Here is a 27,688-nt window from a genome sequence, read left to right on the forward strand (position 1 = left end):
TGTCTCCATGTTGGCCAGGCTGGTCTCAAACTCCTGATCTCAGGTGATCAACACACCTTGGGCTCCCAAAGTGCTGCGATTACAGGCACAAGCTACCTCAGCCGTCCGATAATATTTTTATTAATCCATGTATGTTAATCCATCCTACCATGGAAAATAAGAGTGTTCGTTAAAGGTTTATTTTCTAGGTTCTGATGAGTTCTGACTTTCTGTAATTCTAACCTGATCTAACAACAAGCTAACCATATATAGCTAAAAGTTATAGGCTATGTACACGCGGTGTTCACTTTATGCCAATGCTGTACACAAACATTTGTCTGTGCTAACTTGTCTAAGATCATCCCTCCCAGAAATGGTGACGTCAAGTTTGAAACTCAAGCACTCTGGCTCAGGATGCTGCTTCTCTCCCCTTAGCGCATATCACTTGCATTACTTGAAGATTTCTTTAATCCAAGTAAATGTAGAAAAGCAGCAATTATAAAGAACTAGGAGTCCCTCGGGTAGATTGCCTGACTCTTGGATCTGAGGTTCCACCCAGACCACGCCTGCCTTCAGTGAGCCGCAACCCCCATCCCTATGGTCCTTATCTGCAATTCTCTACGAACTGATTCACTGGAGTTTTAAGGATGTTTTTTGTTTTCTTTTCATTACTTCTTTCAGTTTGGGGGTATCTTCCTGCACATTTGACTCGGCTCTGAGTGCGCAGACCCACGTGTTTCCTGTTTCTCCCCGCTAGTGCGGTGCCAGCCCAGGAAGCCTGTGTTTAGTCGCCCCAGGCCCGCCCCTGACGCTGAACGGCGCTGGTCCCTTCCGGCTTGCCGTCCTCGCAGTCATGGCGGCCGCCGCGCTCCCGGCATGGCTGTTTCTGCGGTCGAGGGCAAGGACTCTGCGTGCATTCTCCACCGCCGTGTCCCCGGTCACTCCGGTCTCGAGACTTGGCCTGAGTGAGTGTCTGTCTCGTCTTCTCCGGGCTTTGGGGGAGGTGCAAGAGCGGAATACCGGCCCCAGGAGGGGTGCTGCGGTGGCTGAGCCAGCACCGCCCGAGGGAGGCCGGTGCGTCCGCTGCCAGGCCGGTCTGGTAGGAAAGCCGTGGACGTAGGTCTGTGCTCTGCGCCGGCGTTGCCCGGCTCCTAGCCACCTGTTTCTGCCCTGGGTGCTCTGGGCGTTTGCTCAGAAAGCTTACATCCCCCTTCCCCGTGACCTGCTCCTGTGTTGCCCCCGCCCACAGTCCCTGGTACAGGTTACTGGTGCTCTGTATTGCTTTTCGGGCATCGGCAGTGATGAACCGTGGATTTCCCCAAACATTAAGAGAGTCATACGGTTGTGCTAGGACAAATTGTTGCTCTGAATTCCAGGCCACCAAATGGGCGGCCTTCATTCAACAGGCGTTGATGAACTTCATTTAATAGAGATTATAGGCATGCTTGATAGCGTGCTTACCCCGGAGGAGTCTAGTGGAAAATACAGATTTATTAACGGAGAAGTGCTGTGTAGAGTGAGAGGCGCTGTGATAGAAGTGTGGCTGGAGTGACGGGAGCGTTGGGAGGAGCTGGCGTGAGTCTAATCAATCGGCGAATCCTACCTGTGCTACTTCCTGTTATAGCTCTAATTTACTCTCCTCATATTACCAACTATCTAGTTCCGATGACCATCTCATTTCTGCAAGTTTATTTTCCGTTTCCTGTTTCCCTTCTTGCTCTCCTACATTGAATTCTCACAACAGCCAAAAGAGGTTTTCGGAACTTAAATCTTGTCTTGCTGTTCCCATGTTCAAGATCTACCCATTGTTTTCAGATAAAGTATAAATTCATTAATCCTACATACTGGCTCTTAATAGGTCTAATACTTGTCTGTTTTTAATTTTCCTTCTTTCATTCTTGGAATACTTTACTCCTATTGTATACTATGCAGTGTTCTGGACACTCACCGGGGATACAGCAAGGTGGGGAAGTCAAGAGTACAGCCAACCAAACAACTAAATAAGATGTCAGATAGGGTTTACTGCTATGAAGAAAAATAAAGCAGAGTATTGAGAATGATGGATTTGTGGGGAGTAGTGGCCATAGGATAGTCAGGAAAGATCTTTCTGAGGAAGTGACATTTGAACAGGGCCCCAAGCCATGCAGAGATCTGGGGAAAGAGCATTTGGGGCATGGGGAACTATAAGTGCAAAGGCCAAAAGTTGAGAACAAGCTGAGGGGTGTGATCAAGGAACAGGAAGAAGGGCAACATGGCAGGACCTAAGTGTGAGTAGAGGAGAGAGTGGTAGTATAAGATGTCAGAGAGTTAGTTAAGTAATGATCTTATCTCTCCAGAGTTTGTAGACATTTCATTTGGATTTTTGGCTTGGGTTTTATATCAGAAGGCTTTGAACAGGGAACTGATATAATGTGATTTACATTTTTAAAAGATCACTGGCTGCTTTGCTGGGGTAAGAGTGGAAGCCAAAGACGTGTTTGGAGGCTGTTGCAGTAGTCAAAATGAGATGATAGTGACTTGGATTAAAGTAATAGTGGAGAAGGGGGTGTGGTTGTATTTGCAATATATTTTGAAGGTCAAGTTTGTAGGATTTACTGATGGATTTGATGTGGGGCTTGAGGACAAGTCTCAAAAAAATCCTGTTACATTTTTGTCCTGAGCAATTGGATGAATGATGATTCCATTTACACGAGTTGGGAAGACTGGAAGAAGAAAATCAAAAGCCCTGCCAAGGGGCTGAGCATGGTGGCTCATTCCTGTAATCCCAGCACTGTGGGAGGTGGAGGCATGCGGATCCCTTGAGCCCAGGAGACCAGCTTGGGCAACATGGCGGAACCTTGTGTCTACTGGAAATACAAATTAGCCAGACGTGGTGGCGCATGCCTGTAGTTCCAGCTACTCCAGAGGCTGAAGTGGGAGAATCACCTAAGCCTGGGAAGTTGAGACTACAGTGAGCTGTAATCGCACCACTGTCCTCCGGCCTGGGTGACAGAAGTGAGACCCTATCTCAAAAAAAGAAAAAAAGCTCTGCCAAGGATGCATTATAGTTAAGAAGCCTGTTAAGTGTCTTCAGCCTCTTTTCTCTCTGTCTCTCTCTGTTCTGTTCTTAAACTTCAGCCATATTGAATTTGTTCACTTTGATTTTCCATGTGCTCTTGCTCTGTCAAAACACTTTTTCTCACCTGCTTGTCTTCATGGCTATGTCCTGCTCATCTTTCAGGTTTTAGCTTAAAGTACACTTTCTCAGGGAGATTTTCCCCAACTGTATTGGGATTTTCCAGAGAGACAGAATGTAGACGTAGGATAGGATAGATGTAGATGTAGATATATAGACATATGACAGGGGATTTTTTTAGGGGAATTGACTCACCTCACAATAGGCTGTCTGCAAGCTGGAAGCCCATGTCAGTCCAAGTCCAGAAGCCTCAGAACCAGGGAAGCCATGTAATTTTCAGGCCAAGGCTGAAGCCCTAAGAACTCAGGGGGCTGCTTGTGCAAGTTCCTGGAATCCAAAAGCTGGAGCACCTGGAGTTCTGATGTCCAGGGGCTGGGGAAGAGTGTCCCAGGTCCAGAAGAGAGAGAGAGAGAGAATATGTTCTTTCATCTGCCTTTTTGTTCTCTCTATGCCCTCAGCTGATTGAGTGATGCCCACCCACATTGAGAGCAGGTATTCCTCATTCAGTCCACTGACTCAAATGTGTGTCTCTCCTGGAAACATCCCCACAGACATGCCCAGAAATAATGCTTTACCATGTGTCTATGTATTCCTCAATCCAGTCAAATTGACACCTAAAGTTAACTATCATGGCTGGGCACGGTGACTCACCCCTGTAATCCCAGCACTTTGGGAGGCCAAGATGGGTGGATTGTTGGAGCTCAGGAGCTTGAGACCAGCCTGGCAACATGGCGAAACACTGTCTCTACAAAAACTAGCCAGGTGTGCTCATGCTTTTAGTCCTAGCTACTTGGGGTGCTGAGGTGGAAGGATTGACTTGACCCTGGTAGTTTGAGGCTGCAGTGAGCCAAAATTGCACCACTGCACTCCAGCCTGGGCGAGAATGAGATAACCTTGTCTCAAAAAAAAAAAAAAAAGAAAAGAAAAAATTCACCATCACACCAACTAAATGACTAGGTTTAGTTCCCTGCTATATGTGTTCATAATATTTATTGCTTAATTGAAATTATTTGTTAAAAAGTTGTCTTACTTGACAGACTCTGTAAGAGTCCTTTTTTAGATGATGAATTCACTGTATTGGCAATTCAGATAACTATAGAATTTTCCTTATTGGGGCTGGGCATGGTGGCTCACACCTGCCCACTGCACTTTGGCAGGCTGAGGCAGGTGGATCACTTGAGGTCAGCAGTTTGAGACCAGCATGGCCAGCATGGTGAAACTCCGTCTCTACTAAAAATACAAAAGTTAGCCAGATATGCTGGGGTGCATCGGTAGTGCCAGCTACTCAGGAGGCTGAGGCAGGAGAATCACTTGAACCCGGGAGGTAGAGGTTGCAGTGAGCTGAGATCACACCACTGCAGTCCAACCTGGATGATACGCCAAGATTCCCTGTGTTTCCAGTTTTTAGTCTTCATTAAGATGATTTTGGTCCCTGAGCTTACCAAAAAAAAAAAAAAAGGTTGTTTCATTGTTATGTTACAGAATACCTTAAATTAGAATAATGGGATCATGATTGATGTTGAACAACTAACTTGACATGATAACATTCCCTTTATTGTGTTCTTTTATGTACCGAAGAAAGAACATCCAGAAATGAAAGGCCTCCAAGAAGAAAGGTAAAAAGTTCATATACTCTACTGTCTTAATGGTTTCTAGAGTTCTAAAATGAGGCAGATACTCATTATAAGGCAGAAGGGTGTTGCCAGAGAAGACTTCACAAGGTCATGTTTACTGGATGATTACCATAGCCCTGGCAGAGGTTAGTCTTTGTTTTTTGTCAGTACCCAGAGAATAGATCATCTTTGAGAGGTCAGCTGACTGAGGAACTCCCAGGAAACAGGTGTATAAACCAGAATGTGGAAAAATTTCTAATGCTATCTTAAGTCCTGCAGCCTGGGACTTATGCATTAATATAACTAGTTTGTTTATTTATTATTATTTATTTGAGACAGAGTTTCACTCCTGTTGCCCAGGCTGGAGTGCAGTGGTGCAATCTCGGCTCACTGCTACCTCCGCCTCCCAGGTTCAAGTGATTCTCCTGCCTCAGCTTCCCAAGTAGCTGGGACTTCAGGCACGCACCTCAATGCCCGGCTAATTTTTGTATTTTTAGTAGAGAGGGGTTTTCACCATGTTGGTCAGGCTGGTCTTGAACTCCTGACCTCAGGTGATCCACCCGCCTCAGGCCTCCTAAAGTGCTGGGATTACAGGGGTGAGCCACTGCACCTGGCCATATTCTAACTAGTTTAGTCTCACCCTGTGGACATTTGGATTCCTTACTTGTATGAAGGAATCTAAACTATAAGGTCAGTTGGTCAGCATAGTGTCAGAACAGAGACACATTAGTTGGAAGTTAAATGGTATCAAATTACAATAATCAAGAGCAGTCATTTCCTCAGGACTATTATCTGCTTCTAGGACATCAACTATGCTGGTTTTGATATTGTGTAGGTGGGGCCTGGCTGAATTTTGCCACTATAAACCCTACTTTTGTATGTGGGCCATCCCCTAGTATTTGATGCCATGAAAAATAAATGTTAATGTGATTGACTAAGCTATCAAGTACTAGTTTTTCTCTGGGCCTAGGAGTCATATAATTTTTCATTATGTATTTATTCAATCAGTTTAACCCTAATTATTTTTTCCTTTTCTTTTTACTTCTAAGGACTTAATGCCCCCTCGTGCTACTTATTTCCATCAGAGAAGTTTGAAAAATTATTTCAAAATGTATTGTTAATTCACCCTTTCATAAGCCAAATGAAAAAATTTTTGCTGAATGTCTAAAGAAATTTTTAGTGAAGAAAATGTGATATTAAAGGGGATCCTTGCCAGAGGGTATGAAGAGATGGTGCAGAGATATTTAGCTATATTTAGTGTTGTTTTTAAAATTTGGACAGCAGCAGCTTTGTGGGAGGTCAGATTTTACATATGTTGCAATTTTGTTTCTATTTCTTATAATTGTAGCTTTTTGCTTTAAAATTAAAATTCTTTAAAAATTAAAGAATGTTTTTATATTTAAATACTAAACGATTTTATGTTTCTTAGGCACTACCTCCTAGGACAGAGAAAATGGCTGTTGACCAGGACTGGCCTAGTGTTTACCCAGTTGCAGCACCATTTAAACCCTCTGCAGTACCTCTTCCTGTTCGAATGGGTTATCCGGTAAAAAAGGGCGTGCCCATGACAAAGGAGGGAAATCTAGAACTTTTAAAGGTAAGACAAATTGCTGATTCATTGACTCAGACTTACATAGAAATAAATGCTGATCTTCCCCCCTATTTCTACTCTCTTATGGTTCAGTGTTCAGTGTATAGTAGCTTACTGTATTTTAATTAAAATTTTAAAAAATAATATAATAGGTATATTATTATACAACACCAGATAATAACAGGTGTTGATTTGGATTATCAGTGGTAAAGGATACTCGAAGAATCCTAGGCATTCAATAATGTAATTAGTTGGCTGAGCCCGGTGGCTTATGCCCATAATCCTAGCACTTTGGGAGGCCGAGGTGGGCAGATTACTTGAGGTCAGGAGTTCAAGACCAACCTGGCCAACATGGTGAAACCCCGTCTCTACTAAAAACACACAAAAAATTAGCCAGATGTGGTGGTGGGCACCTGTAATCCCAGCTACTTGGGAGGCTGAGGAAGGAGAATTGCTTGAACCCAGGCGGTGGAGGTTGCAGTGAGCCGAGATGGTGCCACTGCACTCCAGGCTGGGCAGTAGAGTGAGACTCTGTCTCAGGAAAAAAAAAAAAGAATGTAATTAGTCAATCTTGTGGCTTCCCTTGTGACCTTTTTCTATTGTATCTCTTCTTTTTGGAGACGGGGGTCACTATGTTGCCCAAGCTGGTCTCGAACTCCTGGGCTCAAGAGATATGCCTGCCTCAGCCTCCCAAAGTGCTGGGATTACAGGTGTGAGCCACCACACTCAGCCTATCATATCTTTTCTATATTGCATCTTTCCAGTGGAATTAAGAAAAATGAAATAACCTAGTTTGAGATTGAGACTTGGGAGGTAAAACTTCCAGTTTAAAAAGAGGGGCCGGGCACGGCAGCTCATGCCTGTAATCCCAGCACTTTGGGAGGCCGAGGTGGGCGGATCACGAGGTCAGGAGATTGAGACAATCCTGGCTAACATGGTGAAACCCCGTCTCTACTCAAAATACAAAAAATTAGCCGGGCGAGGTGTCGGATCCCCCTGTAGTCCCAGCTACTTGGGAGGCTGAGGCAGGAGAATGGTGTGAACCTTGGAGGCAGAGCTTGCAGTGAGCCGAGATCGTGCCACCGCACTTCAGCCTAGGCGGCACAGCAAGACTCTGTCTCAAAAAAAAAAAAGAATTTAAATTCTTTCTGTCTATAAAGGTAGAATATTATTTAGTATTATTATAGTCTACCAAATTTAACTGTATTACTTGAAGCAAAATAGGTTAAGGTAAATGCTTTGTTTGATAGCATGTATAATTATTTATGATGGGTGTTTTAAAGAAAATATAAATGCTTAGTCTGGGAATGCATATCTTAGATGGTTTCTTAAATACAATGAAAGTTATACAAAGGAAAATGAACTGTTTTCCATTAGATGAGAGTCTTTGAAAAACAAAAGTTTGCTAAAAGGTGATGGGAACAGGGAGAACGGGTACTGTGTTGCTGGAGACGGGAAATGAAATTTAGAAATGGGAATGTGAAGACACAAGAAAGCATACATCAAGGAAAACAAATGTTTTCTTTGAATAAAAGAAGACAATTTTGTTCAAAGAGATCTTTGGAGAATTACTGGGTGAGAGAGTAGCAGTATATTTGCAATAATGCTAATGGTTGTAAATGACATTTTAATAAACATAAAAATCCAAACATTTAATGCATGCCATTTATTTGTAGTGATGGTGTCATTGAATAAGCTTATTAACTGAGCTAACATATGCAAAGTGCCTATGTAAGTCCATGGAAATTGTCTGTTATTTTTTCTTTTTATGATTTTTGAGGTTTATACGTTCATGTTTCAAAAATAAAAGTCTATAACTGTGATCTATTAAAAGTAGCCCCTCAACACTAGAGTTTATCATTTTTAAAATGTATAAAAAGGAAAAAATCAAAAAGTACAGTAAATGAAACTGCCTATCCCCAAATCCCAGTTTTCAGTGCCTATTTTCTCTTGATTAAAACAATATTTTCTGGCCAGCTGTGGTGGTTCACACCTGTAATCCCAGTACTTTGGGAAGCCAAGGCAGGTGGATCACTTGAAGTCAGGAGTTGGACACCAGCCTGGCCAACATAGCGAAACCCCATTTCTACTAAAGCTACAAAAAAATTAGCCAAGTGTAGTGGCGCATGCCTGTAATCCCAGCTACTCGAGAGGCTGAGGCAGGAGAATCACTTAAACCCAGGGGGCAGCGGTTGCAGTGAGCCGAGATTGCGCCACTGCAACAGCCCGAGACTCCGTCTCAAAAACAAAAAACATTTTCTGATCAGCCCTCAAGATACCTGGCATAGTTCTTGTAGTAACTTTCGACTTGTTTACGCTTTCTTTCCAAATGAGCCTTTAAACTCTTTTAGATGTTTAACTTTATTCAAGAAATGACCTAATAAATGCTAATTATTTATTTGAAGGAATCAAATCTCTGACCTTTCCTGAATTTTCATTCACATTATGAATGATTCATTAGCCTTTTAATATGTCATCATAAATATATTCCTAACTTCATTAAACTATCCAGTTAAGATTTGCTAGCTTCACTTATTAGTTCATAAAATGTTTATTATATACAAAGTGGAAATACTGTCATGCTATGCAGTCCAGGGGACTTGTGATGATTAAACAATGATCCATATCCTGGCCGAGCACAGTGGCTCACACCTATAATCCCAGCACTTTGGGAGACCAAGGCGGGCGGGTCACCTGAGGCCAGGAGTTCGAGACCAGCCTAGGCAACATGGTGAAACCCTGTCTCTACTAAAAATACAAAAATTAGCCGGGCATGATGGCACATGCCTGTAATCTCAGCTACTTGGAAGGCTGAGGGAAGAGAATTGCTTGAGCCTGGGAGGCAGAGGTTGCAATGAGCTGAGATTGTGCCACTGCACTCCAGCCTGGGTGACAGAGCGAGACCTTGTCTCAAAAAAAAGAAAAGCAAAAAAAAAAACAATGATCCATGACCTTAAGTCCTTTCAGTTTTATAAAGGAAATATACATGTATACCTGTAGATTTGTGGCAGGAAGAATACTATAAAAATGATGTTTAGTTTTTTTCATTATGATTGTCATTATAAGATGCTTGGTAAAAGACAAAAGATTTATATGATCTGAAGACAAACCCAGGTATCACTGTAAATTACTTGGTACTGAATCTATATTTTAAGAAATATATTTCTTGAATTGACAACATCTGTGACAGAAAATCAATATTGTAAAAAAACAGAATTTATTTACTGCATGTTTTACTGGGCCTGTGATTTAGTTTTATGAGAAAACTATCTTTTTCATGTTTTTAAGACATTTAGCTAATTTATCCTTTAACTTTCTCTATTTAAGATTCCCAATTTTCTGCATTTGACTCCTGTAGCAATTAAAAAGCACTGTGAAGCCCTTAAAGGTAAGTGGTTATTTTCTTATATGAATTTTATATTGACTTCGAACATAAATTTAAGAATCTGTGTTCTAATATACTGTATAGCCTTATATTCAAGTTGTTTTCAGCGAATTGGTACATGTCAAGTCTGCGAATTTTTTTGCTAACGACTACAAGGAATTAGGAATAATAATTAGAAACCATGATCCTTGTTCACAGGTAGGTTAGGGACTTACTATGGAGTTTTAGAAAACATGCACATAAGGCTGGGCATGGTGGCTCATACCTGTAATCCGAGCAGGTGTTTGGGAGGCCGAGGTGGGCAGATCCACTGAGGTTAGGATTTCGAGACCAGCCTGGCCAACATGGTGAAACCCTGTCTCTACTAAAAATACAAAAAAATTAGCCTTGCATGGTGTCAGGCACCTATAATCCCAGCTATTATGGAGGCTGAAACAGGAGAATCGCTTGAACCCAGGAGGCGGAGATTGCGGTAAGCTGAGATCACGCCATTGCACTCCAGCCTGGGCAACAAGAGGGAAACTCCATCTCAAAAAAAAAGAAAACAAACGTGCACATAAGAAGACTGAAGTAAATGTTGCAGATACTTCACAGAGAAGAATTATCTTAAAGAAATTATTGAAAATTTTAAAAAATGAATGACATATGCATGTGGTAAATCAAATAGTAAAAGAGCTTATGATGAAAAAGCACTAGCCTTATATGCTTTCTTTACCAGCCTCTCATTTATTTATGTATATATGCTTATATTTATAATAAATACTCTACATATAGTATATATATTTATATATATTTATATACTCTCTGTAGTGTGTATGTGTATTTATAAAATAACAAGTAATCACTGGAATATGATTATACCTTCAGTTCTGGATTTCTTGATTTTGAAAACCTGTTGATTCCTAGTATAAACAGATTTCATGTACTTAACGTTACTGCTTCTTCTCCTTTCTACATGCATGGAGGTGAAGGCAAATAATATTTTTTAACTCATGGTTTTGTGTATGCTTTTATAATTATGTATATATTCCAATTTAAGTTCTGATTGATAGTTATGATTGATTAGATTAATTCAGGAGTTGGTACCTTTGGATAAAGTCTTAATATACTCATGCTGATTTAAAGGTGTTGTATATACATGCTCAGTATACTTATTAAGGCTTTTCAGGAAAGAATATGAAACCTAGAAACACTTCACAAGTATCCTGATTATGCTGGGAAGGAGATGTGGAGTGGTAAACATAATTATGATTAAATTTGAGCTTTTCAAAGGGCCTTCCATTTAAAAATATAAGGAAGACTATATAAAGAGGTCCTGAAACATAGGAATAATAACCTTACTCTTGAAATGAGGGAGGAAAAATCTGTTTCATTTATTTGGTCTTTTACTTTAGGACATTGGGATGCTTTTCTATCCCTTTAGAGTATGTGTTTCTATATGCATTTGTGCCTGGAATTAGACTAAAACTGATCACTTCCCAATTTGTGTCCCAGACTGGGCATGGGTGTGGCTCACACCTGTAATGCTCGCACTTTGGGAGAGTGAGTTGGGTGGATTGCTTGAGCTCAGGAGTTCAAGACCAGCCTGAGCAATGTGGTGAAACCCCATCTCTACAAAAAATACAAAAAAATTAGCCGGGTGTGGTGGCACGTGCCTTGTAGTCCCAGCTACTTGGGGGCTGAGGCGAGAGGATTAGAACCCAGGAGGTTGAGGCGGCAGTGAGCTCAGATCGCGCCATTGCACTCCAGCCTGGGTAACAAAGTGAGACCCAGTCTCAAAAAATAAAAAAATAAAATAAAATAACAAATTTGTGTCCCGTTTGGCACAAATCATGTATTACTATTTGATCATCTATAAAGCCAGTTAACAAATGGCATTGCACTGTGAAAAATTCCATGTTTCTTCTTTTTAAATGTGTGTTTATAATCTAGAAACTTGTAATTTTAATAAAATATTTCTGTAATACTTCCTGATTTTTAAATGAAAGGCTTTTGACAGGGCATGTTAGCTCATGCTTTTAATTTCACAGCATTTCGAGAGGCCACGGAGAAAGAATTGCTTGATCCCAGGAGTTTGAGACCATCCTGAGCAACATAGTGAGATCATGTCTCTACAAAAATATTAAAAAATTAGCTGGGATGTGATGGTGCATGCCTGTGGTCCCAGCTACTCTGGAGGCTGAGGTGGGCCTGGACGACAGAGTGAGACCCTGTCTCAAAAAAACATAAAAATGAAAAATAAGTTGAAAAAAATTAAATGAAAGACTTTCATACAGCACATTCAGAAGAGTGGCATTCTATTTTATATACTTAAATGAGTGTCTTGCTCTTTCCTTAATTATCCCTTTGCACTTGCTGCCAGTCTCCGGATTTAGATTGCATCTTCCGAATAACTCAAAAGCTTTTCAAGTACTTCTCAGTTTTCTTTCAAAGTAGGTCAGTTCAGATTTTATATCTAACTTGCAAATGGAAAATCTGAAGCACGGGAAAGTTAGGTAATTTACCAAAACTTTAATATCAGTGGCAGAAGTTAAATACAAACCAAGGTCTTCCAAAGTCTCGTCTATGGCTCTACCTATCAGATGAGTAAAGGCTAATAGGAATCTGTTACGTATTTTCCATTTGGCTGTGTTTTTTTAGACATATAATTTAGGTAATTTAATTTTAAAACTGTAATTATTATTTGATGATTGAAATGACTTATTCATAGTTTCTAAAAAAAGAAAAGAAAAGAAAAAGAGTCAGTGCAAACCCAAGAGCTCACAAAATTCCCCAAACTAGTCTGTCTTACAAAGTGCTTGGCAGTGATGCATCTTGTAGTGCAGGGTATTGGAATAAGTTCATGATGGGAATGAAATTCAGCCTCAACAATCTTGTTCTGTTCATATTTTTTAAATGTTAAAATGATGTTAATTGCAAAGATACTTTTTTCCCCTCAAAACGACTGGGTATTGATCTTTTAAACAGTGTTCAAGGAATGAAGTCAACTATATTTAATTTGTTAGCATAAGAAAATTGTTAGCCCAAGGAAATGTTATTGGCAAAATAGTTCTCACTGTCCCTTAGATTATCACCTACAAGAGCTCCCACATCTGCCTGTGAAATTATGACCAGCCTCTTCTGCAGTTGTGCTTGTTTGGAGGAAGCATGTATGCAGTCTAATATGTTTGACCCAAAAAACCAGTTACTTTTAGCTGTTCGTAGAGTGAGGCTGTTTAAGAAATGAGATTTCCATTGTGGACAGCCTGATAGTGCCAGAAATTTTCATCTCAAGCTGAAAGTCCTCTGCCATGCTAACTTGATTGAAACAGGGTAAGATGAAATCAGCTCTGATACCTGGGGGAGGCTGGGAGCTACCTCTTTTCCTTTAAGTTTTTTTTTTCCTATTCAGGGCCTGAGTTTATACTTCTGTGTTACGAAGGTAACATGCTATGAAGATAACAAGAAGGCATGTTCACAGTGCTTGGAGTTCCTGTTGTGACCTAGGTCTCAGACCCAATCCCACTTCCTGTCTATGCTGTCTTGCCCAGATATGAGGACAAGGCTTTCTTCTTTCCATTTAGCCCATCGGCACATAGAAGTCACATAGAAGAAATATCAGTTCTTATAAGAATCCATTTAAGGGCTTAGGCTTTTGTACCTGTTTGAGTTGAGGTTCTATTCAGCCAGATTTCTAAACGACTGTTAACTCCATCTCAGTTTCTTCTTAGGGCTCTTTGAGAGCTTTCAGTTCCTTTCAGCTGATCTTTAGTAACCTTTAGTAATTAATATTATCTGTTACTTTTTTGAAAACAGTAATGCTGTGGGTACTATGAACTGTTTGCTTTTAGTTGGTATGGAGGAAGTAAACTGTCCAATAACAGATATGTGCAAAGCTTATAATAAGCTTCCATCAAGGCACAGTTCCCTTTTAACTGAAAATACGACTGCCATCAAACCTGAAATATCCAAAGAATTCCCTAATTAAATTGCCTAATTTGGGATGTACCTAATAGGAAAAGGGATATTATGTGATGATGGTATATATGTAAAGTGCAGAAGAGAATCTGTTCTTTCATGTGACCTGGCAATGATCTCAATAATTTGGTATTGTCTAGTAGTATGCATTACAATGAGAATTTACTTGCAAAAGTGTAATTGAAATTATTTCTTTTATTCTCAGATTTTTGCACTGAGTGGCCAGCCGCACTGGACAGTGATGAGAAATGTGAGAAGCATTTTCCAATTGAAATTGACAGCACTGATTATGTTTCATCCGGACCATCTGTTCAGAACCCCAGAGCACGAGTAGTAGTCTTAAGAGTAAGAGTTTTTTTCGTTTTTTGTTTTAAATAAGAATCATTATAATACATTATTTAACGATGTCTTTGGTGGCTGGCACAGTGGCTCATGCCTGTAATCCCAGCACTTTGGGAGGCCAAGTTGGGAGGATTGCTTAAGCCCAGGAATTTGACACCAGCGTGGGCAACATAGCAAGAACCTATCTCTAAAAATAAAGAGAAAAGAAAAAAAAATGTACTTGATATGTGTGATTATAAAACTGTAATATTTATCACAGAAATTTTGGAAAATACAAGTTTTAAATTATATGCCAGGCATGGTGGCTCATGCCTGTAATCCCAGCACTTTGGGAGGCCGAGGCAGGTGAATCACCTGAAGTCAGGAGTTCGAGACCAGTCTGGCCAACATGGTAAAACCCCGTCTCTACTAAAAATACAAAATTTAGCCAGGCATAGTGGTGGGCATCTGTAATCCCAGCTACTCTAGAGGTTGAGGCAGGAGAATTGCTTGAACCCGGGAGGTGGAGGTTGCAGTGAGCCAAGATCGCGCCACTACACTCCAGCCTGGGCGACAGAGCAAGATTCTGTCTCGAAAAAAAAAAAAATATAAAATTGCCCATAAATCTACCATTTGTAACCACTGTTAACTATGGTAGCTCATTTTAGTGCATCCTCACAGCCTGCCTTTGTGTATATTAATGGGATGATACTGTATGTGTTCAGCAGTCTCTTTCTTACTTAACAAGAATTAACCATTTCCCAATAATATTAAACATTCTTTAATTTTAATTTGAATTTTTTTGAGATGGGGTCTGACAGGCAGAGAGCAGTGGCACTAATATAGCTCAATGTGGCCTCCAATTCCTGGGCTCGATTGTCCTGCCTCAGCCTCCAAAGTGGCTGGGACTACAGGTGTGAGACACTGTGCCCAGCCCATTTTCCTAAATTTTTTGTAGATACGGGGTCTCACTTTGTTGCCCAGCTGTTCTTGAACTCCTGGGCTCAGGTGATCGTCCCACTTCTGCCTCCCAAAGCACTGGAATTACAGGTGTGAACCACTGCACCCAACCTAATTTAATTTTAATGGCTACGTAGAATAACATATAAATGAGAGACTGTTATGTACCAAGACAGTGTTTGAATCTGGTGGGTGTAATGTTGATTACTTCAAACTTAGCTTTCTTTCTGAGACTGAAGTGATACATAAATAATTTCATAATGTAGATCTACCATAATTTAAGTTATTTGTATTATGGAACCTTTAGGCTTTGTAGTGGTTTTCTTTATTAGAAAAATGTTTTAATGAATATTCTTAGGTGTTAATATTTGTATGTATTTCTAATGATGTTCCTAAGATAACTTCCTGAAAGGAGAACTGTGAGGTCAAAGGATATATAGCTCTTGAAGTTTGTTGATATATATTGTAAAATTCTTGCAGGAAACGTAAAAAAATATAACACCATCAGATTGTGAGAAGGCCTGCTTTACTGTGCTCTCACCGACCTACATATTGCCTGTCAACTTGAAAAATTTGTCTTATATTTAAAATATGTATGTCTTTGAATACTAGTGAGGTTGAGGATTTATTCCTTTGCAAAACACTTATATTTTGTCATTTGCCCATTTTGATGGTGTATTGATTCCTTGTATCTTTTTTTTTTTTTTTTTTTTTTTTGAGACAGGGTCTCACCTTGTCACCCAGGCCGAAGTGCAGTGGCGCGATTTCGGCTCACTGCGATCCCTGCCTTCCAGGCTCAAGTGATCCTCCCATCTCAGCCTCCTGAGCAGTAGCTGGGACTGCAGGTGTGTGCCACCATGCCTGGCTAATTTTTTTGTATTTTTGTAGAGACAGGGTTTTTCCATGATGCCCTAGCTGGTCTCAAATTCCTGAACTCAGGCAATCTGCCTGCCTCGGGCTCCCAAAGTGCTGGGATTACAGATGTGAGCCACTGCTACCGGGCCGTTGTTTCTTTTTAATAATGGCTTTATTGAGACATAGTTCAGTTGCTATAGAATTCCCCCCTTAACCATCCTCAAGCCCCTTTCAGCAACTCATCTTTCTGTCTCTGGATTTACCTATTCTTGACATATTATAGAAATGGAACTATGCAATATGTTTTCTTTCACATAGTGTAATGTTTTCAATAGGTTTCATCTATTGTAGTGTTTTATCATTTCTTTTTATTGCCAAATGTTTTATTTTATGAATATACCACATTTTATTTATCCATTCATTAATTGGTGTACATTTGGGTTGTGTCTGCTTTTTGGCTATTATGAATAATGCTGTTGAACATTCATATACAGGTTTTTGTGTAGACATGTGTTTTCCATTCTCTTGGGTATATACCTAGCAGTGGAATGACTGAGTTGCATGGCACCTCCATGTTTGACATTTTGAGGAACTGCCAAACTGTTTTTCAAAGTGCTTCACTATTTTACAATTTCACCAGCAAATTTGAGGCTTTCTATGTCTCCACATCCTCACTAATGGTGTTATTACCTGTCTTTTAGTTTTAGTCATTCTGATGAGTATGAAAGTATCTCATTGTAGTTTTGATTTGTGTCTCCCTGAGAACCATCTTTTCATGTGCTTGTTGACTATTTGTATATGTTTGGAGAAATGTCTGTTCAAATCCTTTGCCCATATTTTAATTGGGTTGTTTATCTTTTGATTGTTGAGTTGTAAGCGCATTTTATATATTCTGGACAACAGTCCCTTCTCAGATACATGATTTGCAAACATTTTCTTCCATTCTTTGGGTTGTCCTCTTACTTTCTTGATGGTGTCCTTTTTTAAGCACAGAAGTTTTAATTTTGATGAAGTCCAATTTATGTAAGTTATTTACTGCATAATGATGTTTTGGTCAATGATACACAACAGTGGTCCCAAGAAATTATAAGACTGTATTTTCACTGCACTTTTTCTATGTTTAGATATGTTTAAATACACAAGTACAATTGTGTTCCAATTGTTACAGTATTTAGTACAGTAACATGCTGCACAGGCTTGTAGCCGAGGAGCAATTGACTATACCAGGTAGTCTAGGTTTGTAGTAGGCTGTACCACATTGGATTGTGTAAGTAAGCAATGATGTTTGTACATGACAAAAATTACCTAGCCATGTCTTTGTCAAAAAATATTGTTAAGCGGCGCATGACTATATTTTTCCTTTTGTCTCTTGTGCTTTTGCTGTCATATGTAAGAAATCATTGTCTTATTCAAGGTCATAAAGATTCACTCTTGTGTTTTTTCCTAAGAGTTTTATAGTTTTAGCTCTTACATTTAGATCTATGACCTATTGTTTGTTAATTATCATACAGTTGTTCCTCAGTATCTGTTTGGTATTGGTTCCAAGACCGCTTGCAGATTACTTAGATATGTGGATGCCCAAGTCCGTGATGTAAAATGGCATAGTATTTGAATATTGAATATAACCTAGTACATCCTCCTATATACTTTAAGTCATTTCTAGATTACTTATAATGCTTAATACAATGTAAATGCTATGTAAATAGTTGTTATACTGTATTTTAAGAATATGCATTTTAAAAATTGTTGTATTGGTATTTTTTCTGAATATTTTCAATCCACGGTTGGTTGAATCCACAAATATGGAACCCGTGGAGACAAAGGGCTAACTGGATATGGTGTGAAGCCAGGGTCCAGCTTCATTCTTTTGCATTCCTTTTGCATGTTGATCCAGTACCATTTTTGAAAGGACTATCTTTTCCCTTTTGAATGGTCTTGGCACCCTTGTCAAAGTCATGTAGTTACCTTTTAACTTTTCATTTGGCTACTTTACCAAATTCTCTTTTTAAAATGTTTTATTATGAAAATTTTCAAATGTATGGACAAGTAGAAAGAGGCTAATAAATACCCATGCACATGGCATCTTGGTTTGGTAATTAATATTTTGACAAATTTGCTTCATACACACACATACACATCTAAGTACCTTAACATTTCTGACACCTAATGTTTCACACTAAAATACTTCAGTGTGTTATCTCTAAGAATTCAGGAGATGTTTCCTATTTAATTCCAATACTATTAACACACGTAACAAAATCGTCAGTAATTCCCAAATATTATCTAAAATATCTACCCCACACTCAAATTTCCCCCGTTGCCTTACAAAATGGTATTTATTAAGCTCTTTTATTTAAACCAGAATCCCATCAAAGACCATGGTATTTGATAATGATGTATCTTATGTCATCTGGAATGGCAAACAACCCCACCTCCCTCCCTTCTTCCTGATGAATTTGACTTGTTAAAGAGGCAGGTATTTTATCCTATAACATTTCCTACCTTTTGAATTTGCCCCATTGCATCTGGATGTCATTTACCATATTTCTTTATCTCCTGTACTTCACATAACCTGGACGTTAGATTTAAAGGACTGATAAGATTCCAGTTAAATATGTTTGGCCAGAATACTTTATAGATAATGCTATGTATTTTATATTGCATCAGGGGCACGTAAAGTCTGGTTGCCTCATTCTTGGTATGCTGAAATTGAGCACTTGGCTAAGAAGTTGACAACCTAATCCATTCCTTTGTGAAGATTTTTGTTGTCTTGCTTTTCCCTTAAGTAATCTGTAGGTGGATATCAAGCAAAATCATTATCCTTTTTGATCCTTGAAGTATATCTATCTTAACTTTGGCCAGTGGGAACTCTTTTAAGTTGGTTCCTGTGTCCTTTTGTTACAATCCATTAGCATTTGAAAGTTTCTTTGTATTTTGACACAAGATGGTTCAGGCTCATTTTTATAAATTTCTTATTCCGGACCTGGAATCAGCCATTTCTCAAGGAGCCCTAATACCTGTCAGTGGACAATGGTGTTTACAGACCATAATCTGGATGCTAGGACTTCTCAGTTGATTCTTTCAGAAGTTTCTCAAGAAATATTCGATAAATAATGGTAGTTTTAATTCCCTTTTTCAAGTATCCGTAGCTTGTTTTTTCTTTTCGTCTTCTGCGTTAGATAAAATTTCGGAAACCACATTTCTGTAGTCCCTTATGCTGATCCATAGTTTGTCTGTGCCTCTAGTGTTTAACCTCAGGTATGAGGTAGGATTTCAGTGAGATAATAGTGTTTATTATGTTAATGATGTATGCTATTCTTAGATTACTAGCATTTACGAAATTACCTCCTTTGAATTATTGAAGTCATAAATTACATTAATAGGTTTTCAGTACACTGATGCATTTCTGAACCCTGGTCAGTTCATGGTGTATCATTCTTTTATTCTACCACTGATTTGCTGTGCTAGAATTTTACTTAGGATCATTTGTCCAGATGCCGTGTTGCTCTGGAGAAACATGAGATCCTGCTGTTACTCACCTGGATCACGCCACGTGCCATTGCGCTTCCAAGGGTCTGTCCTAGGAACTCCTAATTTCGTATTTGAAACCACTGTTTGTTTCCTTTGTCAAAGAAATCTTGGTACACATGGCATATCTTTTTCACACAGCAGTCATGCAGCAGTTACCTGATACGCTTTTTTAAAATTAAACTTTTTATTTTAGTTTTTAATTTGCAGAAAGGTTTAATTTGCAGAAAGGTTCCAAGAATAGTAGAGAATCCTATATATTTCAGACCCAGGTTCCCCTGTTGTAAACATCTTGAAATAAACTATGGTATATTTGTCACAACTAGTGAATTAATATTGATACTGAATCAATATTGAATTTGTTGTTACTAAAGTCCCTACTTTGTTCAGATTTTCTTAGTTTTTTTTTTCTAACACCCTTTTTCTGTTCTAGAACCCCATCCAGTTTACTACATTACGTTTAGTCATCATAACTTCTTAGGTTTCTCTTGGGTGTGATGTTTCTCAGACTAGACTTGTTTTTGATGACCTTAACAGTTTTGAGAAGTACTAGTTATATATTTGGTAGAATGTCTTTCAACTTGTGTGTTTGGGGAGAAAAACCCCAGAAGTAAAGTGCCGTTCGTCACATCATATCAAGAGTATAGGCTATTAAGATGATTTGTTTTGTTTGTTTTTTTGAGACAGGGTCTCACTCTGTCACTTAGGCTGGAGTGCAGTGGCACAATCACGGCTCACTGCAGCTTCGACCTTCCCAGGCTCTGGTGATCCTCTCACCTTTGTTCCCCCAGTAGCTGGGACTACAAGCACAAGACACCACGGCTAGCTAGTTTTTGTATTTTTTGTAGAGATGAGGTTTTGCCATGTTGCCAGGGCTGGTCTCGAACTCCTGGGCTCAAGTGATCTTCCTGCCTCAGCCTCCCAAAGTGCTGGGATTACAGGCAGTGAGCCACTGTGCCGGCCATGATTTGTCAGTGATGATGCTAATCTTGATACCTGGCTGAGGTAGTACTTGTCCATTTTCTTCACCATAAAATTATATTTCCTCCCCTCTTTTCCATACTGTACTCTTTAGAAGAAAGTTTTACAATGCAGAGCCCACACTTAAGGATCAGGAGGTATGTTCCACTTCTTTGAGAAAGAAGTGTCACATAAATTATGTACAGTCCTTTTATATGGCAAATTTGTTCATTCCCCCCTATTTATTTAATCATTTATATCAGTATGGACTCATGGGTATTTATTTTATACTATGTGTCATAATCCAATAAAACTTTTTTTTTTTTGCTCAAATTGTTCTGAGTTTAACCATTGGGGACTCTTTCCACTGGCTCTTCTGTTCCTTTGCCATGCCCCCATCATTTGTATTTTAAGCAATTACTTATTTTCTGGCACTACAGAATGCTCTGGGCTCTTTCTCTGTCCCATTCCTAGAATCAGCATTTCTCCAAGGAGCCCTGACTGATGTGCTTTTGATTGGTCTGGAGGGTGACTACTACCTCTTTGAGGTGCCTCCTGGGACCCTCAAAATGTTAACTTTTATACTCTCTGTAGTCTGTATTTTAAGCCAGAATATTCGAAGTACACTGGAGAAATGTGTTGAAAATCTATGCAACCATTTTTACATTATATACTAGCAAATAAACAATCTTTAATTTCTAGAATTTTCCATTTTCCTCAGTGATATTGTTGATTGATTTGTAGTTTTCTTTCTTTGCTACGTTTCAGTATCAGGGTTATACCATTTTTAAAAATTTAATAGAATTTTATTTTTTGAGACAGAGTCTCGCTCTGTTGCCCAGGCTAGAGTCCGGTGGCACGATCTTGGCTCACTGCAACCTCCGCCTCCATGGTTCAAGCGATTCTCCTGCTTCAGCCTCCCAAGTAGCTGGGATTATAGGAATGCTCCACCACATCCAGCTAATTTTTGTATTTTTAGTAGAGATGGGGTTTCACCATGTTGGCCAGGCTAGTCTCGAACTCCTGACCTCAAGCATTCTGCCCTCCTTGGCCTTCCAGAGTGCTGGGATTACAGGTGTGAGCCACCGCACCTGGCCTGTACCATCTTTATGAAGTGAATTATGAAGCTTTCCAACCTTTTTGTATTTTGTAGAACAGTTGAAATATCACAACAATATACTAAGTTCTTAGATTGAAACTATTTTTAAATCACAAAGACAGTATATGTTTACTGCATAAAATTTCAAAAATCCCAATAAAAGAAAAAAAAAAGAATTGAAAGTTCAGCCATGCTTGTATCGTTCCACAGGTTCATATTTTTAAGAACATATTAAATGTTACCTATTTTTCATAATAATGTTAACAACCACAATCAACAGTTGTTGAGCTCTGTTGTGTGTTGAAAAATCTCTGAACTTAGAGTCAGGAAACCTAGATCCTAATTTATGTTATTCACCTCAAGTTTTGTGGGCCTCCGTCTTCAGTCCTAGAATTGACATCTGATGTCCCTACTGGTTCTAAGTTTGCTTATTTTATTTCACACAAAAATAATCTCATTGCTTCATTTGAAGGATGGCACCAGATTTCATTTCTTATATCATGCTTTGCCTCTTGTCCTCTGTGCCTTGTGCTAGCCTGTGATGCCTTCATTGCTCCCTTATACCCCTTCTGCTGACTTCATGTCTGCCCTGCTAGACTCGGCACTCCACCTGCTGGCTGTTGAGGTTCAATGGTGGTGTCCTGGATGTGCCATGTAGTTCAAGGGTAAACGTAAGTCAAACAGATGAACTAAAACACATGCAGTCCAGTATGATTAAAGCAATCTTGTGAAGGTAGTCAACTGTTAGAAACGATTGGACATGCTCAAATTTTTTAATTCACAGAAAAAACATTTTTGATAGTCATAAAAGTAGTTTAGGTTTAAAAACAACTTATATATAACTTTACTTCAAAAGTGCTTTCTTCTATTAATCTCATTTATTTCTGACAAAAATTCTGGAATTAAGTGTTCCCAAGGAAACTGAGTCTCAGGGAGGTAACATGATTTGTTTAAGGTAACATATTAAATGGCAAATCTACAAATCAAACCAATTCTTGTCTTTTATGTAATACCAGCATTCTTTAACCACATATACTCGCATGTAGATAAAATATTTCACAAGTTAGATATTTCCCAATTTATGTAGCTCTTTTTGTGTTAAAATGTAGGCATTTGAAGATGTATGTATGTATATAAAACCAACACCTCCTGTGATTTGCAATATCAGCGTTATTTTGGGGATAATGTTAACAGTATTATATTGATTCTTTGAAAAGTAGCAATTAAGGGCAAAATATGTAAGTACTTTGAATTTTGATAAAAGACAGTGAATGCCACTCAGCCCAGGTTAAAGTATTAGCCCATATTGAAGACTACAATGTTGCAGTGCCTTTGAGTGCTACCAGGTGGCGTGAGTGCACCACACAGCTGTCTCTGAAATATTTATGATTTTTGGCATAAACTCCATATAGTTTTTGAACATTAAAATGTTAATGTTAATACGAGTTTTAAATGAATGTGAATGTGATCTTACATTACATTGTTACAGTAATGACCGGCTTTGCTGCCCTTTTTTGGACCACTTATATAAAAAGCTACAATAAGCTTTTGAAACTTTTAAATTTATTGTTAAACATTATTATGATTTCATCGAAGGGAGGTTTAAAAAAGGCAAAATCACGACATTCTCACTATCCTAATGTAAAAACTATTCATTTTTCTCTCCTTACTCCCTCTGTATACATGCATATGTGCATATATTTGTGTATTCATAATCATAATAAAGGTATATTTTATTTTTTGTAAAAAATTCTTCATGTTTGTTTTAATCAGAGTATAAAATGGCTTATTTTATCTATCAAGTCAGTAACCTGGTAGTTGATACATTCTCTTTCCAGAAAACTAGTGATTCACATTGTCTAATTGAGAGTTAGTAGTCAGTATTCATATTACTTGAGTTATTTTTAAGAGTGCATTTATATTTATCTATTTTCTCTAGTTCAAATACAAAATACAAAAATTCACAGTGCTTTGAAAAACAATATATCCTTGCTTTAAAAAATTTATGTATTCATTCCACAAGTATTTATTGCATGCATTTTAAGTGTTAAGCCATTGCCAAGAACAAGATAGACATCATTCTTGCCTTCAAGGGTTTCAATTCAGTGAGAAAAAAATGGGAAAATAAATAGGCTACTATACTTTGATGTCTTGAGGGAAGTGTACAGGGTCATTGAAGCTACAGAAAACCAAACAGATTTCAAAATCCTATTTAGCCTTTTTTCTTCATATAGTTACAGCTCTTTTTTTTTTCTTTCTTTTTTTTTTTTTTTTTTTTGAGGCGGAGTCTTGCTCTGTCGCCCGGGTCTCAGCTCACTGCAAGCTCCGCCTCCCGGATTTACGCCATTCTCCGGCCTCAGCCTCCCGAGTAGCTGGGACTATATTTAATTGTATTCTGGTATCTAACCTAACCTATCTTCTTCTTTTTTTTTTTTTTTGAGTCTGAGTTTTGCTTTTGTTGCCCAGGCTGGCGTGCAATGGCACGATCTCAGCTCACTGCAACCTCCGCCTTCTGGGTTCAAGCGATTCTCCTGCCTCAGCCTCCTGAGTAGTTTGGATTACAGGCATGCGCTACCATGACCGGCTAATTTTGTATTTTTAGTAGAGATGGGGTTTCTCCCTGTTGGTCAGGCAGGTCTCGAACTCCCGACCTCAGGTGATCTGCCCGCCTCAGCCTCCCAAAGTGCTGGGATTACAGGTGTGAGCCACCGTGCCCGGCCTATCTTCTTGTATCGAACATATTCATCTCTAGATAATACCTTTAGCCCATGCCCTTATTCTCTGCAAATTAAAAAGTGTGTTCTTTTGGTCTTGCACTTCCTAAAATATGTCTAAGGCAGACTAGGGTTGTGAACTGTCCCTTGAAAAGTGGAATCTGAGGTCAAATAAATTTGAGAATCATTGCATATTAACCCTACATTTTGAAATTTCAAGATGCTTATTAGCATATTATCTGTTCTAAGAAATACTACCTTAACCCAATTTACCTCGGCATTTCCTAAACATTTTCAACAGAAAGAGTCTTTAAAAAAAATTCTTCTTAGCCTGTGGGACTAGTGCTAACATTTTGAGAAACGTTGAGCTAAATGAATGTTTTAAGTGTTTCCTTCCCTAATGCTGTATTCCAGCTTCCATGAGGTATCTGTAGCTTTTTAAAAAATCTTGTTGCAATGATACAAGTCTCATAATTGCATTGTAGAACTTGTTGTAATGATACAAGTCTCATAATTGCATGGTAGAAATTTCTTAAAGCCCTTATGTTTTATCTATTTATTTCTGTATTCCAACTTTACTAACACTAATTGAGTTTAATTCTATTAGTGCTACTCATTAGCACCATAATTTCATTTATTTAACAGATATGTCATTAGTTCTTTCAGGGAAGGCACTAATGCCCAGAACTTTCAAAGAGCTTCAAACAGTATGTTCCCCTCCCTTTTTTTGTTTCCGTGAGTAAGATCAGAGTTTATAATATGTCCCAACTGCTTGCTCTGTGTAGAAAGGAGTTTGAAAAGCTTTCTTTTTAGTGGATTTAATGTTAATGGGAATAACACTGCTACCTTTTTTTTCACTAAACAATTATATGAAATTATTTTTTCAAATAACTTTTCTTATTTTTAAGGTAAAGCTTTCCAGTTTGAATTTAGATGACCACGCAAAGAAGAAATTAATTAAACTTGTAGGAGAGCGATACTGCAAGACCACGGATGTACTTACCATAAAAACAGATAGGTAATGGAAAAAAAGTTCAGCCGACTGGTCAGATGTGTTTCCCCATTGTCTTCCAATTCCTTGGCAGTCCTTTTTAAAGAAATTATGCTGAAGATGGGGGAGGGGGTAGCCTTTTCTTATTAAGCAGAATTCTCTAATTCATATTTTTAATATCCTCATACTAGCCTACTATTGCTGTGATCTTTATGCAGAGGCATGCTTAGCTAATTTATTTTTAACCTTGATTTTAATATGTCCATGTATATAAAACTCGAGAGATATTAGAAGAAAAAAGTGTGATTTGCTAGTGATTAATGCTTAAGCAGGCTTTTATACATTCAAAGCATATAAAAATCTTATAGTTCAAAAGTAAAATTATTAAAAGATCTATGTGGAAATTGATCAAGGCACATTTGTAAATAATCAAAATCTCAGAGCCAGGACAGATGTTTATAAAGGCAATATTAAATTTATCATATAAATTTATAAATTGGGTCATTTTTATTTGAAGTAAAGAAAGATTATTGGTATGTTTTCACTAAATGGCTATTTTATTTTTAGAATTATACTTTAGCTGTTTCCAAATTATGTCAAAATATAAAAGACCCACTTTTAGAGATAAGTAAGTGGACTAATCTGCTGTCTTGCCCATCCCTGTTTGAAAGCATTTGGAGGTGTCAATTTTGATTAGGTCTCATGATTCGCAGTGGTGGGAAGAAGGAGCCTGACACACATGCAGAGACTGCAACAGTGTGGAGGCAGAAAAAGCTTGGGACCATGGTTTGTGATTATTACCATATGGGAGAAAGTAGGTTTGAACTGTATTAGGAATAGTCCTTTTACTATATTTAGATAATGTTGGCTTTTCTAGTTCATGCAACTTAAACGCCTTTAAAATGTTGTTGTTTGAAATTCTGTGAGTATCCAATAATGTTGCTTTTTTTTTTTTTTAGCTAGTTTTACAAGTCTTAGTGTATGGATATGTTTTATGGTAATTATTTAGAGTAGAGGACTTAAATAAATGTAAGTACAGAATAAGCAGTATAGTTGAAGTTATTTGTCATATGATGGTTTTATTTGATATTTAAAGAAATTGGAAGTAATTGTATCTTTCTGTGTATTATTTCATTATCCTTAAAGCTCAGTGTCATCTCATGTATGTAAATGTTTTACCTAATTTTAGGTTATTAGTTTCATTTTAAATACAGCAGCAATAGCACAGCATTGCATAGGGTAATTCACTTTTAAAAGAATCAGTGTAACTCATTTTTAAAAGAATCAGCTCTAGGAAAACCAAGGTCAACACCTATCATCTTTCTATATCTACGTCTTATTTATATTTTTACATTTTTTTAGAGATTGAGTCACTCACTCTGTCACCCAGGCTGGAGGTCAGTGGCACAGTCATAGCTAACTGAAGCCGTGAACTCCTGGGCTTATGCAGTCTCCTACCTCAGTTTCCCAAGTAGCTATGACTACAGGTGTGCACCACCATGCTTGGCTAATTTTTTAATTTTTGTAGAAACAGGGTTTTGCTGTGTTGACCAGGCTGGTCTCAAACTTCTAGCCTCAAGCAACCCTCCCACCTCACCCTGTGGGATTACAGGCATGAGCTAGCACGCCCAGCCCTATGTCTACTTTTTAGGTGAACTCATCAGATATGTTCATGCTGTCTGGTAGATTCTTGGCACTGAGATGGTGAAGGGAACTTGGACTGGACACAATCATAGGAAAAGTAGCGTAAAGCTCTTGTTATATACACATAACTCCATTACTAATGAAAACAAAGAGATACTTGAAATTAAGTTAAAATAACACCAGTATTTAGCTTCCTCAAGTAATGAACTACAAAGACTATTTTTATTCCAAAAACAGTTTTCCTAAAGCAGAGAAGGAATATCTGAAAACATTATCTTCTGTATTTAGTATATTGCATATTTTGCAAATTATTCTGTATACTGAGTTTTTAGAATTTTGACTTCTCCCGCTTTCCCTTTAATAGGTGCCCTTTAAGGAGGCAGAACCGTGATTATGCAGTGTATCTACTAACAGTGTTATACCATGAGTCTTGGGTAAGTGTGTGTGAATATTTAATGATTTTGTTAGTGTAATTTAGATGATGTTAACCTTTCAAAATACTCTGTGTGGCATGTATTCAGTTGAGTATTTTGTGAACTGCTAAATAATCTAAGTATGCATGAAATGTCATAGGTAGCTTCTACTGACTTTAAAAGTGAAGTAGGATTTGAAATACAGTTATTCAGTTCATCACAGGACCTTGCTGAAATCATATTCCTAAAATGCTTTGAAACTTCAGAGTTTTTGACTTTGGTTGTTTTTTTGACTTTGGGTGAAAGTTGTTAGCTATGAAGAGAATAATAATTATTGTGTAATTTGAGAATTTATAATTCATCCTCTTTAAATTGCAGAGCAAAACTTTATAGAAAGGTATTTTAAATGTTTATTGAAATTTTTAATGAACACGTAACATTTTGTGTGAACATTTGACTGTTATACCTTAGGGACACCTAAGGGCAGTTAATTATAGCTTGAG

The 27,688-nt window shown here is 38.3% G+C and overlaps 1 protein-coding gene across 2 annotated transcripts in view; it reads left to right on the forward strand.

The window, feature by feature from the left end:
• The first annotated feature begins 789 nt into the window (after window positions 1-789).
• The window catches only part of MRPS35 (mitochondrial ribosomal protein S35), a 43,767-nt gene continuing 16,868 nt past the window's right edge, over window positions 790-27,688 (forward strand). Inside the window, exons 1-7 of one of the 2 annotated variants that reach the window (XM_010379882.2) lie at window positions 790-944; window positions 4,733-4,770; window positions 6,197-6,364; window positions 9,686-9,746; window positions 13,906-14,045; window positions 25,046-25,155; window positions 27,137-27,206. In XM_010379882.2, coding sequence (XP_010378184.2) covers window positions 833-944; window positions 4,733-4,770; window positions 6,197-6,364; window positions 9,686-9,746; window positions 13,906-14,045; window positions 25,046-25,155; window positions 27,137-27,206 — 699 coding nt within the window. In that variant the 5' untranslated portion in view covers window positions 790-832. The remainder of the gene's footprint in view (window positions 945-4,732; window positions 4,771-6,196; window positions 6,365-9,685; window positions 9,747-13,905; window positions 14,046-25,045; window positions 25,156-27,136; window positions 27,207-27,688) is intronic. The other variant, XM_010379883.2, reaches the window with a different exon arrangement.

This window comes from Rhinopithecus roxellana, chromosome 10, assembly GCF_007565055.1.
Source record: "Rhinopithecus roxellana isolate Shanxi Qingling chromosome 10, ASM756505v1, whole genome shotgun sequence".
Lineage (NCBI taxonomy): Eukaryota > Metazoa > Chordata > Mammalia > Primates > Cercopithecidae > Rhinopithecus > Rhinopithecus roxellana.